This window comes from Schistocerca serialis, chromosome 4 (genome assembly GCF_023864345.2).
Source record: "Schistocerca serialis cubense isolate TAMUIC-IGC-003099 chromosome 4, iqSchSeri2.2, whole genome shotgun sequence".
Lineage (NCBI taxonomy): Eukaryota > Metazoa > Arthropoda > Insecta > Orthoptera > Acrididae > Schistocerca > Schistocerca serialis.
Window position 1 is genome coordinate 753,822,454 of NC_064641.1, and position 22,002 is coordinate 753,844,455.

At 39.9% G+C, this 22,002-nt stretch overlaps 1 protein-coding gene across 1 annotated transcript in view; it reads right to left on the minus strand.

Moving 5' to 3' along the window:
• LOC126474747 (proton channel OtopLc-like) overlaps positions 1-22,002 on the minus strand; it is a 134,720-nt gene that overhangs the window by 93,673 nt on the left and 19,045 nt on the right. Inside the window, exon 3 of the mRNA XM_050102224.1 lies at positions 15,094-15,256. Coding sequence (XP_049958181.1) covers positions 15,094-15,256 — 163 coding nt within the window. The remainder of the gene's footprint in view (positions 1-15,093; positions 15,257-22,002) is intronic.

Consider the following 22,002-nt stretch of genomic DNA (forward strand, 5'->3'; position numbering starts at 1 on the left):
ACCTGAAAGGAGTGTGCAGTGAAACCAAAGTTCAATTCCTAATGATGGTTTTCTCTCTGGCCCCATAGGACACTTTAGATGGGATGTTCCACAGCAGAAGGAGGGGCTGAACACAAGCAGCTGATGATGTTCTAAGAGTACAGCAAGAGGTTTCAGCTCAATTGCTGCTGCTAATGGTAGTGGGGCTGGGTTAACACATTAACAGCATAGGACCCCACCCATCTGTTAGGAAATTAATAATGAGCCTGAATGTGGTCTTCTTGATACTGGCTGCTCAGTCACAGTTGTGGTGAAGGGTGGTTTCACACTCACGGGTGATGTGTGGCTGACCAGGGTAGAGCATGGTTGAAAAGTCATTTGTTACAGTCATTTCAAGCTCTGTGCATATGCTGGAATGGGCATGTGCAAAGTTGAGAATTTGTGAGTTCACATGGAAGATTAAACTGAGGATTGTGCAGGGGCTTTGCACCAATTTCATTTTGAGTCTGATGTAACAAGATGACAAGACTGAGTCCTAAATGGGGTCAAGATCACTTCTCCTCCCTCTTCTTCCTCTGCCACTCCAGGGTGAGGCCTAGGGCCTTTATGGTCTCACCGTCTGTTCCTTAGTCTTCCCACTTATCACTTGCCTCATGTTTTATAATGAATTGCTAGTTTTTAGATGTCTATGTGGTGGAGTACAAAGTATACATTCTCTCAATTTTTTTGTATTGGACTGCCTTTTGGGTTACTGGTTGCATCACTACTTCTTCCCATATTACTTCATTTCTAATTCTGTATTCCATAGAGCAACCTTTCACAGGTTTTAGAAATTTCATTTCTGATGCTTCTCATTGCTGCAGATCTTTCTCAGCATCCTACTTTCTGCTCCATACAATAATGAGGGAACAGGAATAACTTTATAGAATTTCTGTAGTGTCTCACTCCTTGTTTTGCCCTTAACCCTAAAGTAAGCACACCCATGTATAAAATGCGCCAATCACAAATAATGTTATTTTGCACCATTCCATTGTTGTTTCACAATTGCAAGCCCATACCTACTTCTTTATTACTGTTTCAGCTAAAACAATGATAAATTATCTTGTCATTCATCCAAGTGAGCAGTAGTAACATAAAGTAATCAGCAAGCTGGGTGAGAAAAAAATTAGATATATGCAAGAAAATGACACAGATTACAAGCTAGCAGCACAATCCCACAATGAGGCAGTTGTCTACAAGATAATCTGTAACTGAACAAGTAGTTGGCTGGGATCTGACGGTACTGTACTTTTTAATGCTATTAGTGGGTCATTCCTGTGGGGTGACACCTGTCCGTAGCAACAGAATGATGTAATGAAATTTTATTTCATTATTTTTTAATTAAACAGTGATTTAGTTTATGTTGTGTTTTATTGTTTTTTAATTAAATTAAGATTAAACTATGATTTTGCTCTTACTTGTTTACCTTGATAACATAAAGACAGCTACGCTTTTATGTATACACATATATTGCACACCCGCTCCTGTTATGAAAAATGACATGTCCACTTGAGGGTTAAGTGTTATCTTTATTGTGCTACATATATGCTGGTAAGCATTACCAAAAAATAGGGTGAATAGAAATAACCCTCACTTTCAAAACTGATAATGTTAAAAAGAAAAACAAGAATCAAAATTATATGGGGTTATAGAGCTTGTGCCCATTTTAAACTTGTAATTAGATTTGGGACCTAGCTCATGCTTTTGTGACATAAAGAAATGAAAACTTGGTGTTTCTATTCATGCTGCAGATGGGGGTGAATAGAAACAGCAAGCTTATTAATTTTTCTATTTATTGGTCTTTCAGGTGAATAGGGGCATCTCAAAATCTGCTTGGCTCCAGGAGAATAATAAACCAAATTTACCTGGTTTCAAAAATGTTTTGTTCAAACGAATATTAAAAATATTGCATTAATTGTGGCTTCTTATATTCTGTTTTCCAAATAAAAATCATTATATTTCTAATTGCTGTACTGTAACATTAATTGATGACCGTGGTTTGCTTGTTAATACATTAAGTCACTGGCATCATGTTTAAAAACGATGTATTTAAACATATGAGTCACACCACAAGAAGTAACTAAAAGTTTTCAAATAACATCTCCTTGATTGAAATATGACTTTCCTTATACTTTAATCACAGCATAATCTTCTTGGTTGAGAACAGTACCAGATGATCATTTCTCTCAAATTCTTTGCCTTCTTGTGATAAAACACTAACTAATGCTGTTTCTATTCACCCCACAAATCCCAAAAACACAACCCTACATTTTAAATTAGCCTAAACAGAACTGAACTTACATTACAACAATATAATTTAGATTTGTTACTTACAAAATAAACTCAGCAATACATCCAATGTTTGTCATAGAAAGAATTAAACATCAATTGAAAGAGGTGTCAAATTTGAAATTCATAATTGCCCTGTTAGGTTAGTTTACTACCAACTTAGACATACAGACCCTCTAATGATATTCCCATTTGTCTTCCGACATGATAGCATAGAACCTTTTTGGAAGTCTTGTTTCCATTCACCCCGCTGTTTCTATAAATCCCATTTTATGGTAGTTTTTTCTGTGTATCCATATCTTGATCACTTTTATAGGAAGAAGACAGTCTCATTTTACCTACATTTTCGATCTCCATAAACCGCCTTACAACTATGGGAAGGTGGAGATGATGTATCGCAACTTGGTAATTTACTAACAAGCCAGAGAGAACAATTAAACCAATTATGTAGAGAATTTTATGATGCACTGAGTGATAAATTGAGACTTACCAACTATATCAAATATCACACTGAGTAGAGTCATATGGTACCAGTGAGGCAACCACCGTAATGGCTGTCACTGCCCTGCATGAAAGAGTTAAAGGAATTAGCAGAAGAGATGTTACAGCAATGGGTCATTTTCCTTTCTCAACACTGTGTTCAGTGTCCAAGTTTCTTGTCCAAAGCCCATCAGACAAATCCAGACTGGTTGTAAATTATAATGAATTTAGTAAGAAGGTAGTCTTCTGGTCCATACTGTTAAAATATTTGTATTTATGTTTTGGTTTGTTCATGAGCACCTGTGAGTTAATTTCATCAGATCTTAATGAGGCATATTATAAAATCCATTAGACAAGGGATCAAAGTACATGACAGCATTTGCCATGGATTGGAAGCTGTTTGAATTTAGTAGAGTGCCCTTTGGTCTCACCACTGTGGGCAGACATTTTATCGCTTCTGTTAGACATGTTGTTTTCTGATATTAAAATCAGGTGTGTGTATCAGTACCTGGACAATTTAATGATTTTTTAAAATCAGGTCTGGGAGGAACATATGGGACACTTATGAGAGGTGCTCAAACAACTTAGGAACGTGAGACTGGCCATTAAAGACAAGTAGGTGAAGGTTGGATTTCCTGCAATGTCATTTCTGGGACACATTTTGTCAATTGGAGAAGTAAGAGTGGATCTCAAATGGACTAAGGGAATGTCCCTGCCAATGAATGCCAAGTGGATGGCAATGTTCGTGACCAAGATTAATTTGTTTAGGAAGTTTGTTACAAATTTCACACAAATGGCTAGGCCATTGAAAGAATGACATAAAAAAGGTTGTAAATTTGAGTCAAGTGAGTCTCAACAAGCTGTATTTGAGAGATTGAAGGAGTGTCTAGCTGGAGGTCTTCTCCTTTCAATAAAGGATTTATTGTTCAAACAGATGCATCCATGGTGTTAGTAGTGGCTTGCTGCTTCAGGAATATCCAGAGGGGAGATGGGCAGTCTTGTATGCCTAAAGAGGACTGTCCCTTGGAGAAAAAATACTTGGTTTATGAGCTTGAGGCTTGGGCAATTTTGTTTGCATTGGAGAAATGCAGGTTCTACCTAGACCAAAAATTCGTTCTGACAATCAGGTTCCTAGTTGGGTGTTGGCACCCCACAGACAGATAATGTCACAGCACACTGTTTGAGTCACATGTCTCAAGGAGATTTGGAAGAAAATGAGGTAAGTGGATATGAAGAGGATAATAAACTCCAAGGGAGTAAGTCCAATATTGGGTGGCTTACTGACACTATTTAAAGGGACTGCCAAACATGAGGAAGAGGATGAAATCTTAAGAGCTATTAAGCAGAGAATATAAAAAGTGGTAGTGCCCAGGCTGCATACACTTAAAATGGTATAATCTATTTAATAATCATGGCTGAAATTGGCTTGGAATTGTGGTGTTCACAGAATTAGTACCTAAGTTATTTGCTCATTATCACCAGTCATCAGTGGATAGAAATTTGGTAGCCTACAAAATTTGTATCGAAACTCGGGAGGAATTTATGTGGAAAGGAATGGGGATCAGGACAATGGTGGAGGTGTGTAAGACATGAAAATTCTAGATGATATGAAATGAGGTTTTTTGGCATTGAAACTGGTATAAAGGCAGATGGAAAAGTTGCATATCAATTTTTAAGGTCCATTTACAAGGCTGTGGATGGAAACAAGTATGCTCTGATACTCATAGAAGCTTTTTCAAGGTTCTCCTGGTTGTTTCCTAAAAGGACTGTGACAATACAAACAGAAATGTATTGGTTGAAGTGACTTTTTGATACCTTCATCCCTGTCAAGTTTTAGCACCTGCATTGCTTTTACGTCCAGAGCCTTCAAGGAGTTTTCTTTCCAACTGGGAATTAAACATTCAATCAGCACACCATTCTACCAAAACCCATTGTTCATAGAGAGAGTTGCCTGTAATCTGCAGACTGCCTTAATTGCAGATCATCATTAAGACCACATATTTTGGGCTGAGACCTTGGAATATTAATCTACACATTTAATACGGCTAAGCATAAGCCACACAAGGAGGCTCCAGTAAGACTAATATTTACTTTTAGGGCCAACCCCCAATGGCTACCAGTGGTCTGTTGAACTATTGCCCAGTAAAATATCTCCAAAGGAGGTCTGGGAGAGGTGGTAGAGAGACCAGAAAAACATATTGGCCATCTGTGAGCAGAGTTCTGAGTGTTACTACCAGGTAAGGTGTCCCAATTCATTTACAGTTGGATATCGTGTGTACCTCAGAAATTTTGGCAAAATGAGTATAGCAGGGGAGAAGCTGATGGGACAACTGTTACCATGCTTTAAGGGATCCTATGAAACTGTCCATTTTGTGACTCTGATCACATTCTTCATTAAAGATTTTGCAATGGGGCAGGGTGCTTTGTTACCTCATTTTTAAAGTTTTGTTATGGTTATATGCCAGTGATAATCCTTCTGCCATGTAGTGAGAGAGAAGACAAGAGTTTTGGAGGTGGGGGGGGGGGGGGGGGGGGGGGAGAGGAAGGGGGGGTAGGAGATTTTAAATTATGCTTTGTGAAGTGGCACTTTTGAACTTCCATCCACTGGGGGTGAGAGTCTGCCAGATTTTGGATGTGTCACTGGGGACCAGTCTCTAGTGAAAGAGCAGAACAGAGAGTAACTGATTGGTTTCCAAGACAAAGTTCAACTGGAACATGGTGTGCCCCAGAGCTAGGCAGCTTGTACAATCAACGGTCAACACAAGGGATGATCAACCTGTTATGTCATGGACATCACCCATCTGGAGGGCAGACATGTCTTTTCTCAATGGCCAGATGAGACGGCAACCACAACTGGACATGAATAAGAATGGTTTTTGTTATTGCTGTAATACACAGAGCTCTAGGAGTGTGCTTTAGTGGCTCACAGTGGTTGTTGGGTAGCTCACAAGTTGTCAGATTGACATTATTGTATGGTGGGCATTGTGTACAGGAAGACGGCCAGTGTCTAGATACGTGTTTTGGATACAAAGTGTTTGTTTCAAATTCCAATATTGCATGCCATGGTCATGAGGGTCCAAGAGTGTGCCTTTTGTATTGTTTCTTACCCTCACACAGAGGGTTTTTTCTATTGTTGTACTAGAGACTTTTGTATTGTGTTTATGATAATGCTGATGTACACAGCTGCAAGTTTTCTGAATTTTATGCTGCTCTTGTCATCTGCAGAGTAGGTAGCCTTGGTAGCAATGTTGTACATAGAAGTGGTAAGTTGCTGGTGAAGGTCCTTGGTAGTAGATGTAGATCCTGTTGTGGTTTTATTCATTTGTTGTACAGTGTTTATATGATTGCCTGATTGTAGCATACTATGTGTAGAAAGTGTGAGTATGGCACTTGCTATTCTATTGTTTTTGTTTGGTGCCTGCTTGTGTGTCATAGAGACTGAATCACTTTTGCTTTGCCTAGGAAGTTTTTTTATTTATTTTATTATTGTGTTATGCCCATTTCTACATGATGATTAATTCCAGGCAGAATATTGTTGATTACTTATTAAGCCCCCCCCCCAAGAACCATGGACATGCCCGTTTGTGGTGAGGCTTGCGTGCCTCAGCGATACAGATAGCCGTACCGTAGGTGCAACCACAACGGAGGGGTATCTGTTGAGAGGCCAGACAAACATGTGGTTCCTGAAGAGGGGCAGCAGCCTTTTCAGTAGTTGCAGGGGCAACAGTCTGGATGATTGACGGATCTGGCCTTGTAACACTAACCAAAACGGCCTTGCTGTGCTGGTACTGTGAACGGCTGATAGCAAGGGGAAACTACAGCCGTAATTTTTCCAGAGGGCATGCAGCTTTACTGTATGGTTAAATGGTGATGGTGTCCTCTTGGGTAAAATATTCCGGAGGTAAAATAGTCCCCCATTTGGATCTCCAGGCTGGGACTACTCAGGAGGACGTCGTTATCAGGAGAAAGAAAACTGGCATTCTACGGATCGGAGCGTGGAATGTCAGATCCCTTAATAAGGCAGGTAAGTTAGAAAATTTAAAAAGGGAAATGGATAGGTTAAAGTTACACATAGTGGGAATTAGTGAAGTTCGGTGGCAGGAGGAACAAGGCTTTTGGTCAGGTGAATACAGGGTTATAAATACAAAGTCGAATAGGGGTAATGCAGGAGTAGGTTTATTAATGAATAAAAAAAATAGGAATGCGGGTAAGCTACTACCAACAGCATAGTGAACACATTATTGTGGCCAAGATAGACATGAAGCCCACGCCTACTACAGTAGTACAAGTTTATATGCCAACTAGCTCTGCAGATGATGAAGAAATTGATGAAATGTATGATGAGATAAAAGAAATTATTCAGGTAGTGAAGGGAGACGAAAATTTAATAGTCATGGGTGACTGGAATTCGGTAGTAGGAAAAGGGAGAGAAGGAAACATAGTAGGTGAATATGGATTGCGGCTAAGAAATGAAAGATTAAGCCGACTGGTAGATTTTTGCACAGAGCACAACTTAATCATAGCTAACACTTGGTTCAAGAATCATAAAAGGAGGTTGTATACCTGGAAGAAGCCTGGAGATACTGACAGGTTTCAGATAGATTATATAATGGTAAGACAGAGATTTAGGAAACAGGTTTTAAATTGTAAGACATTTCCAGGGGCAGATGTGGACTCCGACCACAATCTATTGGTTATGAACTGTAGATTAAAACTGAAGAACTGCAAAAACATGGGAATTTAAGGAGATGGGACCTGGATAAACTGACTAAACCAGAGGTTGTACAGAGTTTCAGGGAGAGCATAAGGGAACAATTGACAGGAATGGGGGACGGAAATACAGTAGAAGAAGAATGGGTAGCTTTGAGAGATGAAGTAGTGAAGGCAGCAGAGGATCTAATAGGAAAAACTATGAGGGCTCTTAGAAATCCTTGGGTAATAGAAGGAATATTGAATTTAATCGATGAAAGGAGAAAATATAAAAATGCAGTAAATGAAGCAGGCAAAAAGGAATACAAACGTCTCAAAAATGAGATCGACAGGAAGAGCAAAATGGCTAAGCAGGGATGGCTAGAGGACAAATGTAAGAATGTAGAGGCTTATCTCACTAGGGGTAAGATAGATACTGCCGACAGGAAAATTAAAGAGACCTTTGGAGAAAAGAGAACCACTTGTATGAATATCAAGAGCTCAGATGGAAACCCAGTTCTAAGCAAAGAAGGGAAAGCAGAAAAGTGGAAGGAGTATATAGAGGGTCTATACAAGGGCAATGTACTTGAGGACAATATTATGGAAATGGAAGAGGATGTAGAGGAAGATGAAATGGGAGATACGATACTGCGTGAAGAGTTTGACAGAGCACTGAAAGACCTGAGTCAAATCAAGGCCCCAGGAGTAGACAACATTCCGTTAGAACTACTGACAGCCTTGGGAGAGCCAGTCCTGACAAAACTCTACCATCTGGTGGGCAAGATGTATGAGACAGGCGAAATTCCCTCAGACTTCAATAAGAATATAATAATTCCAATCCCAAAGAAAGCAGGTGCTGACAGATGTGAAAATTACCGAACTATCAGTTTAATAAGACACGGATGCAAAATACTAACGCAAATTCTTTATAGGCGAATGGAAAAAGTGGGGGAAGCTGACCTCGGGGAAGATGAGTTTGGATTCCGTAGAAATATTGGGACATGTGAGGCAATACTGACTCTACAACTTATCTTAGAAGCTGGATTAAGGAAAGGCAGACCTACATTTCTAGCATTTGTAGACTTAGAGATAGCTTTTGACAATGTTGACTGGAATACTCTCTTTCAAATTCTGAAGGTGGCAGGGGTAAAATACAGGGAGCGAAATGCTATTTACAATTTGTACAGAAACCAGATGGCAGTTATAAAAGTCGAGGGGCATGAAAGGGAAGCAGTGATTGGGAAGGGAGTGAGACAGGGTTGTAGCCTATCCCCAATGTTATTCAATCTGTATATTGAGCAAGCAGTGAAGGAAACAAAAGAAAAGTTTGGAGTAGGTATTAAAATCCATGGAGAAGAAATAAAAACTTTAAGGTTCACCGATGACATTGTAATTCTGTCAGAGACAGCAAACAACTTCGAAGAGCAGTTGAACGGAATGAATAATGTCTTGAAAGGCGGATATAAGGTGAACATCAACAAAAGCAAAACGAGGATAATGGAATGTACTCGAATTAAGTCGGGTGACGCTGAGGGAATTAGATTAGGAAATGAGACACTGAAAGTAGTAAAGGAGTTTTGCTGTTTGGGGAGCAAATAACTGATGATGGTCGAAGTAGAGAGGATATCAAATCCTGACTGGCAATGGCAAGGAAACCGTTTCTGAAGAAGAGAGATTTTTGTTAACATCAAGTATAGATTTAAGTGTCAGGAAGTCGTTTCTGAATGTATGGAAGTGAAACATGGACGATAACTAGTTTGGACAAGAAGAGAATAGAAGGATTCGAAATGTGGTGCTATATAAGAATGCTGAAGATTAGATGGGTAGATCACATAACTAATGAGGAGGTATTGAACAGGATTGGGGAGAAGAGAAGTTTGTGGCACAACTTGACTAGAAGAAGGGATCGAGTGGTAGGACATGTTCTGAGGCATCAAGAGATCACCAATTTAGTATTGGAGAGCAGCATGGAGGGTAAAAATCGCAGAGGGAGACCAAGAGATGAATACACTAAACAGATTCAGAAGGATGTAGGTTGCAGTAGGTACTGGGAGGTGAAGAAGCTTGCACAGGATAGAGTAGCATGGAGTGCTGCATCAAACCAGTCTCAGGACTGAAGACCACAACAACAACAATTTATTAAGTGCCTAACATTCTACTGATTTCAGTGTGTTTGTGTGAATATACATATATTGTTAATAATTGCTTTTATAAAATAAGCCCGTGTCTGCACAAACCCTCATCCCAAACAGCACTCCATCAAAATCCTCTGCTATAATATATGTGGCAGAGAATATGAAAGGGCTGATGATTATTTTGATGGTAATGACTAATAACTCAGTAATGCATTCTATGAATCAAAATAAGAATGTGTTTTTCTATACATGCTGACATATGTCATTCCTAGACATCTCTGTAAGAAATTTATGAATGAAGGTATTAATAATTATTGATAAGCTTCATTGTTAACTTTCTTCTGTGAAGTTCAGAGAAAGATAATGTAAAAAGAATGCTGGAGTACATTTCCAAAAATAAGATTCTGAGTCAGTCATTAACCAGATTCCAGGTGGTTCAGTCCATTGAACATGGTATTTATCAATGCACTGTTGTTGTTGTTGTTGTGGTCTTCAGTCCTGAGACTGGTTTGATGCAGCTCTCCATGCTACTCTATCCTGTGCAAGCTTCTTCATCTCCCAGTACCTACTGCACCCTACATCCTTCTGAATCTGCTTGGTGTATTCATCTCTTGGTCTCCCTCTAATATTTTTATCCTCCATGCTGCCCTCCAATACTAAACTGGTGATCCCTTGATGCCTCAGAACATCCAGATCCCATCTCCTTAAATTCCCACGTTTTTGCAGTTTCTTCAGTTTTAATCTACAGTTCATAACCAATAGATTATGGTCAGAGTCCACATCTGCCCCTGGAAATGTCTTACAATTTAAAACCTGTTTCCTAAATCTCTGTCTTACCATTATATAATCTATTTGAAACCTGTCAGTATCTCCAGGCTTCCTCCACATATACAACCTTCTTTTATGATTCTTGAACCAAGTGTTAGCTATGATTAAGTTATGCTCTGTGCAAAATTCTACCAGGCGGCTTCCTCTTTCATTTCTTAGCCCCAATCCATATTCACCTACTACGTTTCCTTCTCTCCCTTTTCCTACTACCAAATTCCAGTCACCCATGACTATTAAATTTTTGTCTCCCTTCACTATCTGAATAATTTCTTTTATTTTGTCATACATTTCTTCAATTTCTTTGTCATCTGCAGAGCTAGTTGGCATATAAACTTGTACTACTGTAGTAGGCATGAGCATCTTGGCCACAATAATGTGTTCACTATGCTGTTTGTAGTAGCTTACCTGCATTCCTATTTTTTTTATTCATTATTAAACCTACTCCTGCATTACCCCTATTTGACTTTGTATTTATAACCCTCTATTCGCCTGACCAAAAGTCTTGTTCCTCCTGCCACTGAACTTCACTAATTCCCACTATATCTAACTTTAACCTATCCACTTCCCTTTTTAAATTTTCTAACCTACCTGCCCGATTAAGGGATCGGGCATTCCACACTCCGATCCGTAGAACGCCAGTTTTCTTTCTCCTGATAACGACGCCCTCTTGAGTAGTCCCTGCCCAGAGATCCAAATGGGGGACTATTTTACCTCTGGAATATTTTACCCAAGAGGACGTCATCATCATTAAACATACAGTAAAGCTGCATGCCCTCTGGAAAAATTACGGCTGTAGTTTCCCCTTGCTTTCAACCGTTCACAGTACCAGCACAGCAAGGCCATTTTGGTTAGTGTTACAAGGCCAGATCAGTCAATCATCCAGACTGTTGCCCCTGCAACTACTGAAAAGGCTGCTGCCCCTCTTCAGGAACCACACATTTGTCTGGCCTCTCAACAGATACCCCTCCGTTGTGGTTGCACCTACGGTACGACTATCTGTATCGCTGAGGCACGCAAGCCTCCCCACCAATGGCAAGGTCCATGGTTCTATCCACAACTAAATTCAGTTCACAATGGAGGAAAAGCAAAATTGTCAGCTGCCATATCAGGATGTTCTGGTATGGAGAAAACCAAATGGAACAACGGGACACAGCGTCTATCAGAAGAAAACCTACACGGACCAGAATCTTCACGCCTCTAGTTGACACCACCCATCATAAAGGGAAAGAGCGCTAAACATGCAGGCCCACAGAGATCATGTGATCTCTGATGAACAAAGCTTGAAACCTAAACGGGACCACCTGAAGGACATGTTCCAGAAAAACAGCTATAGCAACTGACAAAATCAGTGCACCTTCAGGCAAAAGACTACACCAACCGAAAAAGATAGCCTACATTCCAAATGTGGGCAAGACATCTCAAAAAACTGATAGCGTTTCACCATCAAAAATATTAAATGCATGTACCACTCACCAGCAAAGACAAAATTCCTTTTTAGAGACAGTAAAAGTTGACCTGGGACACCAGAAATCTGGAGTGTATTACATACAATGTGAGTGTGAGAATGCATATGTTGGACAAACCATTCACAAATTGAAGAAAGGTGCACAGAACGACACAATGACCTCCAACAGTCCACAAAATCAGCAGTTTCTGAACACTGCCTTGAAAGGAATCACAAAATGAAATACGAAGATACAAAAATTCTTCAAAACACATCCCGCTATTGGGACTGTACACAAGGAGGCTGTATAAATCCAGCTACCTGAGAGATTCATCAACAAGGACAATGGATTTCAGCTTGTTCAAGTGCAGGCTACAGCATTGAAAATGCTCCAAATGCAGCAGAAACTGAACACCGAGTGAAGCACAGATTGAGGTCCGCCACTCAATTCCCAAGCACATGAGACCCCACCATGCTGGCACAGTGCACATTCCATAAAAGCATTTGAGGGGGGAGGGGGGGGGGGGAGATGACTGATACATATACTGAAGGGAAAAAAATTTGCAACAACAACAAATAGTTAATTTAGAGTAATAAAATTTCAGAAATATATTTGTCAAGGTAACATATTTAAGTGATTAACATTGCAAGATCACATGTCAATGCAAGTGCGAGATAAGCTATTGCAGATTTGAAATGCTGGTACATTACTGCTAATAACTGATCTAAGTTTGGGTTACATCAACGCTATGTTGGTGAGCGTTATCCTGTTTGCACTAGACATTGATAAAATTGGTACTATTCTCCTGGCTGGAAACAAATTACTACAGGCAAGGCCTATACCATGGGTTTACATTTTGGATCTACTACTACTTTCTCTTATGACTGAATGCTTAAAATATATATAAGCACCAGTACTTTGTATAGTAATTATGCCACCAGCAAAGGAAGAAACATGATTATTTATTATTTGTGTTGACTGGAAGAGTCTGTGATACATCAACATTTTGCAGTTCAAAGAGCTAAATGAAGTCTTACACTTTAATGGATACATGCTGTATATAATTCTTTACTTAAGAACATTTCATATTTATGCAAGTACACCAGCATTGCCCTATGATGACAAATATTTACATTGTGCTTAATGAATATCTCTTCCTATTGAAAGGTTAAGGACATTATGTGGCTCATGTGAAAGAAAGCATAATTTTTATGACATTGGGAATATGAATGCGCCGGCCGCGGTGGCCAAGAGGTTAAAGGCGCTACAGTCTGGAACCGCGCGGCCGCTACGGTCGCAGGTTCGAATCCAGCCTCGGGCATGGATGTGTGTGATGTCCTTAGGTTAGTTAGGTTTAAGTAGTTCTAAGTTCTAGGGGACTGATGACCTTAGAAGTTAAGTCCCATAGTGCTCAGAGCCATTTTGAATATGAATGCAAAACACAGTCAGCAGCTTATCGGAAGGTTTATGCACACTTGTGATGAACCCTCTAATATTGGTATGTATCTTCATAGGAGACATAGTAACAAATGTGTTCAGACAAGTGGATATTATTCAGGCAGTTGAAGGTTCTACACACATCAAAAAAAGTTTTGCATACCCCAGTTCCCAGGACTCCTGAAGGTAGACGTTGACTGTGGATTTTGTATCACAGACACAGTTCCTTTGACTCTTCAGAGATGTCACTAAACCTACCCAAAGATGTAAACAACCATGCATGAGCAGTGCCTATTAGACGGAGGGGTCTGACAGCCGATCAGTTCCAGTCATTCCACCAGGAAGGAGGTACACAGCTCATGTTGTCTGCAGTTCAACCATGCCTAGACAGTCAATACCACAGTTCGATCATGTCCACATTGTTATTTTGGCCAGGAAGGGCTCTCAACAAGGGAAGTGTCCAGGCGTCTCAGAGTTAGGCAAAGCGATTTTGTTCAGACATGGAGGAGATACAGAGAGACAGGAAATGTTGGTGACATGCCTTGCTCAAGCCACCCAAGTGCTACTACCACAGTGGATGACTGCTACCTGTGGATTATGGCTCAGAGGAACCCTGACAGCAATGCCACCACATTGAATAATGCTTTTTGTGCAGCCACAGGAAGTCGTGTTACTACTCAAACTGTGCACAATAGGCTGCATGATGCGCAACTTCACTCCCGACGTCCATGGTGAGATCCATCTTCGCAACCATGACACCATGCAGTAAGGTACAGATGGGCCCAACAACATGCCAAATGGACTGCTCAGAATTGGCATCACATTCTCTTCACTGATGAGTGTCACATATTCCTTCAACCAGACATGTCTGGAGCCAACTCGGTCAGGCTGAACACGTTAGATGCACTGTCCAGCAAGTGCAGCAAGGTGGAGGTTCCCTGCTGTTTTGGGATGGCATTATGTGGGACCGACGTGCACCGCTGATGGTCGTGGAAGGCACCGTAACGGCTGTACGATACGTGAATGCCGTCCTCCGACCAATAGGGCAACCATATCAGCATCATATTGGTGAGGCATTCGTCTTCATGGACAACAATTCGCATCCACATCATGCACATGTAGTGAATGACTTCCTTCAGGATAATGACATCACTCGACTAGAGTGGCCAGCATGTTCTCCAGACATGAACCCTATTGAACATGCCTTGGATAGATTGAAAAGAGCTGTTTATGGATGATGTGACCCACCAACCACTCTGAGGGATCTATGCCGAATTGCCGTTGAGGGGTGGGACAATGTGGACCAACAGTGCCTTGATGAACTTGTGGATAGTATGCCAGGACGAATACAGGCATGCATCAACGAAGAGGATGTGCTACTGAGTATTAGAGGTACCAGTGTGTACAGAAATCTGGACCACCACCTCTGAAGGTCTCGCTGTGTGGTGGTACAACATGCAATGTGTGGTTTTCATGAGCAATAAAAAGGGTGGAAATGACGTTTATGTTGATCTCTATTCCAATTTTCTGTACAGATTCTGGAACTCTCAGAACCAAAGTGATGCAAAACTTTTTTTTTTTATATGTGTAGTTACAGCACAGAGTTGGGAAGTGTTTGTTTATCTGTAGAGTTCTTGTACTTGAATAAACATAATGTTATTGCTGATCATCTCAACTTGACTGATGCTTTCAAACAGAGTGTGGAATACTAAACACACAGCATTTTGCTTAGGTGCCACACTACCAGGAAAATATATAAAAGTTGTTTTTACCAGAAAGACCTAATCTTCTCCCGTTGCTCAGTTGGTGCAAGATCTGTAGTTGATACTAAGGATCCAAGAAATGCCGAGTCATTCGATTGACGGCTTGCTGACCTAGGCAGCAGATCTTGTCGACTACTTGAAGCACTAATGGTTCGTCTTTGTGAGGCGGAGTCTGAAAAACAGACATCTTTAGTTTGTATCAAACTAAGTGATTAAAAATTTTGCCACAAACAAGTTATCTGTCTGATTCTCCAAAACAATCTGTCAAGCAGTGCAATATGTTATGATGAATTTCCTTAAGCACACAAATATTTTGATCAAAACTTTAAATCCACAGTGTCCAAATAAAATAGTTTATCATTAGTTTAATATTTCCTATTTCAGTACATAGTTTCACATGAAGTCATAACAGAGTCCTTGATAAATGATAAGTATGTAATATCTTTATTTATCAGGTTGCCCATATGAGACATATTAGAAATCAGGTTGTGTGCCAGACATGAAATCATACTATTGACAAGATACTTAAATAACTCAGTTCAGCTTTGCACTTGGAAATACCTCTCAGCATATCTGAATGAATTCATAAACACTATAATATTTGATTATTTTCTGTTTACTTGTGTTCACATTCTTTCAGTATCTACTGTCACTAAACATATTCATTTACATTCATGATTCTGACTATTGTGCCATTCTGAAGCAATAGCTCACATTGAAGTGAGCTATTTTTTTTCCTCCTAAGGGGACATCATCCTCGTGTCCTGTAATGCGACTATGTAGGTAACCTTTCTAGATATTTCATGTTTTATTCATAATGAATACAGGAAACAAAAACTAACATGAGTAAAAATATAGTGTAATAGAAGTAAAAATGTTTCCGTAAACATGGGTTCACAAATGAGCCATTTGTGAGATAACTGCAAATGTGTGGTTATGAACTGCCACTGAGTGTGGAATACTGCTCTGATTAATATAAACTTAGCTGAAATATAACTTTTTGATGACATTCTTAAGAAATATAACAGTGCTTCAGAGTATTACACCTTACAACTCACTGTACACTCACACCTATTAAATGATTCGTTTTACATGTTGTTCTCACATTTCAATGCAAAATGGCCCCTTCTCAGCAGTTGAGTTATGAATTCTTTCACACATCTCTGGATCATATTGTAAATGTTGATGAGAATGCACAGATCGCAATTCCAGTTCTTCAATTTAACAACAGGAGTAATGTAAACTTCACTTTTGAGATGACCCCAAACAGAAAAATTCAGAGGATTGAAGTCAGGTAATCTTGGAGACCAAGGACAGGCACTCTCCTCCTATCCCTCTTGGACAATATAGGTGGTTACATCAGAAGCAAAATGTTCCCCATCATACATGTAAGACACTCCCTAGCATTGCACCAGGGGCATATTCTCCAGCAATCTCCGAAGATTCCACAGCAAAGTGAAGATACCCTCATCAATCACTCAAATTTTTTTATTTGTTTTTTATATGTGGCTGAGTGAGAAGACCATCTGTGATCCTCATCTACACCTTCAGTGACAAACATTGTTCATGTGATGATGCATGAATAGCATGTGTAACATTAAATTTATAGTTAGATGAGAACTTAATCAGGAGATTAAATTTCTAACACTTTTGTAGTAAATAAGACAATATTTCTTGCTGAAGGCAGTAATGGCTCATAACCACACATTCACAATCATCTCACGAATGATTCATTTGCAGATTCACGTTCACTGGAAAGTTTTTGCTTATATTATCATATAACTTCACCCATGCCAGTTTTCACTATTAATTATACAGATTTTGTAAAAGCTCATCGCACTTCGCACAATAATACCTTTTGAATTCACATCATTACCAAACTCTTATTTGTCGCTGTACATACAGCATGTGAAAGATTTGACAACTAAGTTCAGTACTTGTACTAGGTAAGTACTACTAACATAACATTTTTGTTATCTCTATATTTGTTATAGATCCAGTACTCTTCTATTTACAGGATAGCTACAACAATACATCACAAAGAATGAACATAATATAAGGAACAAAATCAACTGTTACAAAAACTTTGTGAATTAAGAGTTGTACGAAAATTAATCAGGTACACATTTTTTCAACAACTTGCCACATTACCTTGTGGATAATGAGTACTGGTATGTCATCAAAATCTCTTAAAATTAGTTGTTTGGATGCTATTGTAATTAACAGTTACATTGAAAAACAATAACATTAAGTCACTTAATTTTATTGCCCTTAAATAAAATGCATGGTACACTACATGAAGAAAATAATCAAAATATATGTCCTTTACTTCTTTCCGTACCCCAAACACTCCTCTACATGAGATTCACTATACAACAAATGTAATTGATATTATGAAAGCTAGGACAAAATGTTTAGTACACTTGACAATACATGTGACACAGAATTTTTTCAACAAATTAGGTACAGTATTTTGTTTCAATAGTTTAGGCATGATTTTTCATATGTAATATTTATGATGAAAATTAATGAAAAAGAAAGTGTCACAGTAATCAAATTAAGAACCACAAAATTATGCTATAAGATGTAAAAATAATTTATGCTTATCTTTTTAATTCTACCCAAATTCTCAGGGAGAAATGCTGTACTATGACCAAAACTTTTAAACAGGAGTGTCTAGACATGAGGAGAAAACTGTGTACCATGGGCAAAAAATCTGAAGTATTGGTTATCAGATATTCCTTTCATAATATACATTGCCTGACAGAAAAATTGAAGATCCAGAAGGGGAGGAAGAAATGAAATGAAACTTCGTAGTTTGAAAGGATATGTGATGTTATTTCAGACATTACAAAACTGTGTCAAATTTACAAAGAACTTCGCAGTATGAGCCCACTTAGCAGTAACACGCTGCGATCACCATGGCACTGATTCAGTTGGGATGGGTGCCACAAAACAAATGTACCTCCCCTGAGGCAAGCTGGCCACAACTGTAGTAACTGGTCCTTGATGTCCCACATACTGCCACTGGGAAGGAGCTGATATCCGAGCTGATCCCTCATGTTCTATCAGGAACAGATCTGAGGACCTTCCTGACCACAGAAGTACCTCATCAACATGCAAGCAGTTTATAGAGATGCAACTACTATTCGTAGATGAGCACTGTCCTGCTGAAAATTGGCACTATGATACTGTTGCATGAGAGGGAACACATGAGGATGGCAGGCGTAAATGCGAAAGGGTTACAATGTGCTTGGAGCACTGTGTGGCAGTCTTCCTTTGTAGTGACCAGATGTGGTCAACCAGGATGTTGATGATGAATATGCCTGCTCTCATGTTTCAATGCAGTCCAACAATGGGCCAGTATCATATCCAGATGCCCCACAAATCTGGATATAGTATGATTCAACCTTCTGTCTGAATAGAGATCCATAATGAATCTCCTGTTGAACTCGGTCAGGACCTGATAACGCTGTTTCATATAAGTATGCGGCATCTCTGTGTGTACTTCACAATGATCACTCAACACCTGATACTGTTCACACTCCCTATACTCCCCAGCAGGCCTGGTAACATCAATATGCACAAACAACACTAATTCATTCTGATGGTTATTCTACCTGTCACAGACAACTGCAGTTCTAATCATTTACATATCTGCTGGTGGTGTGAATGTGCATGAAGTTACATTGACATCTAACCATGTATTCTGGGTTCTTTTTTGGGGGGGAGGGAGATTGGAAAGTAATGCACAAAAATTTTTGTCTCCTCTGGTGCTGCAGCAGGAATATTGAAATTACATGATGACATAGACTGAAGTTTGCACTACAGGTGGTATTTGGTTTTCATGTGCAGCTCTAGTGAGAGAAGCCTGAACTATGAAACAAACATGGGACACATTTTACAGTCATCAACCTGTGTAGAGCAGCAAAGCATAGTTCGATATCTGTGGGCCAAAGGACATAAACTGACTGAAATTCACAGGGACACGCATGGTGTGTATGGGGACAACTCTATGGACTGTAGCAATGTCCTTCTTCCAAGAAGGCCATGTGAACCTTTGCATTTCACCTGTAACACCTGCAGCCCCACATCATGTTGGAGCCATTGAGGTGGCAATTTTGAACTGGCATGTGCAACTATGAACCTTATCACAGCAGCTCAACACTTCTTATGCTGCGGTGTACGATATTGTTCATGATACATTGAAATTTTGTAGAGATATTGCTTGCTAGGTGCCTAAAAATCTGACAGAAAACCAAAAGGGCTAGCAAGTGATGACAAACTTGGATCACATAATGCATTAAGCCACAGAAGGGCATGACTTTCTGAAAGGAATCGTCACTGGTGATGAGTCATGGGCATACCACTACGCCCTAAAGACCAAAAAGGCCTCTGCAGACTGGAAACACGTTGGTTCCTCAGCAGGAAAAAATTCAGAGTGACTCAATCTGCTAGGAAAGCACTTGTGACAATGTTCTGGGATATGCATCATGTGTTAGTGGCGGACTTGGCTGAACACAGAACCACTGTGAATGCTGCAGCCTACATTAAAACTTTGGTCAAGTTGCATCATGCCCTTCATGAAAATGCCACAACATTAATGCTGATAGCGTCAAACTTCTTCATGACAATGCTTGCCCTCATGCTGCTGTTCCTGTGGGAAGTACTCCAGCATCCACCATACAGTCTAGACATTGCACCATCAGACTTTCAACTGTTTGGCCCCTTGAAGAAATTTCTGGCTGTCCAACACTCTGTGACCGATGTGGAATGAAATCAGAAGTCCACAGGGGTCTATACTCCCACCAAATGGACTTCTATGAACAGGGCATACTGAAACGGGTACCATGTTGGGAGAAATGTATTGAGGACATTGTTGATTATGTAGAAAAGTAGGTAAAAGATATATGTTCATTTGTGATTTTTTTTTTTTTTGTTATGTTCATATTAAACATTTTGGTATTCAAATTATTGTGCATTAATTTCCGAATTTCACTCATACATAAAATAAAGGAACAGCAAACATCACCCACAGCTGACTGATGTGTGGACGTATGATGCACAGGAATGCACAACAGAAATATATTTTTATACTATTTCTTTCTTTAGTAGATATACACACGTATACACACATACACAACAATACAAATGCCAAAACACACATGCCAGTGGCCACAGCAAGACTGACTGTTGATTATCGATAGCAGTTATCTGGGCAGATGGAGGGGGGAGGAACTAGGGAAGGACACACAAGACGAGGAGGGGATAGTGTGAGGGAGGTCTTTCCACAGATGACTCAGTGGATGCACAACAAGACAAAAGTGTTCAGAAGGTAGAGAATATATGGGGTAGGAAGATGGTGTGGGAGAGAGCAGGGAAAGCGGCATAAATGTAGGGGAGACAAGGAGAGGAAGATAGATTTGAGATGGGAGACATGGAATGAATGTGTCTTTCTATTCAGGAAGTTTTACTTCTGATGAAGGTATATTTATATGTACCGAAACCTTGGTCAAGAATTTTAATAAAAAAATTCTGTCCTGCAACTGTTTTCGGCTGCCATCCTTTATTGTGAAGAATTTTAACAGTTGCTGCTGCAGCCATGTTTAAAATCTTGATATATATATATATATATATATATATATATATATATATATATATATATATATATATATATATATATATATATATATATGTATGTATGTGTATATGTATAGAGAGAGAGAGAGAGAGGAAGGGGAGGAGAGGGAGGGAGGGAGAGGGAGGAGAGAGAGAGAGAGAGAGAGAGAGAGAGAGAGAGAGAGAGAGAGAGAATGCCTGCATGTTGGGAGGGGGGGGGGGGGGGAGTTGAGGCAAGATGGTGGGAGATGGCAGTACATGATCTGGATGGGGGAAACACTGGTGTGAACAGAAGAGAGAAGGGATAAGGTAAGACGTGGCAGTAGAAAACAGATCAGTGGTGGTTTAGGCCAGGAGCATTGTTAGAGTGCAGGATATGCTGGAGAAACAATTTCTATCTGCATACTTCAGATAAACTGCTTCTGGAAGTACCTAAATGGCTCACATAGTGAAGCAGCTGTTGAAGTCATTAGTGTTGTGGTGCACAGCATGTTCAGCACACATATGGTCAAGTTTGTGGTTTGCCACGGTCTGGAAGTGACCATTCATGCACGTAGACAGTTGACTTCTGGTCCATCCTGCCTTTTATATGGCAGAAAATATCACTGAGTGGACTGGGGTCGAGTTTTTCAAGGCCAGGGTGAAAAGTTCTCCCACATCCTTGACCAAGGCTTCAAGTAACTCTCGTCGCGTCCTGAGATGAGGAATATTCTACCCACATAATCCAACATCATGTTCTGCCACCCAACCCATCTACAGAATATCCTTGTCCATCCCTGTTCATATCCTGCTCCCAATCAGGGACTCCATGGGTCATTCCCTTGTGGTCAAACCAGATGTAAGACCTATTCTGTGTACCCACCAAGTACCTTCTACCTCCTCCCCTGCAGTCCAGCCACTGTCATTTCCTATTTTGGAAGAGACAGGGCCACATGTGAAAGCATTCGTGTTATATATCAGCAACACTGCAATTACTGTACAGCATTTTATGTGGACATAACAAGTAACCAACTGTCTACTCACTTGAATGGTCACCACCAAACAGTGGCAAACTGCAAACTTGACCACCCACTTGTCAAACATGCTGCGCAGCACAATGCAAATGACTTCAACAGTTGCTTCACTATGTGAGCCATTCAGATTCTCCCTTCCAGCTCTAGTTTCTTTGAACTATATATGTGGAAATTATATCTCTAACAGCATGCCCTGTGCTTTCACAATCCCCCTGGCCTAAGCGTCCACTAATCGGTTTCCCACTGCCTCACCTTACCTTTTCCCTTCTCTCTTCTGTCTACACCA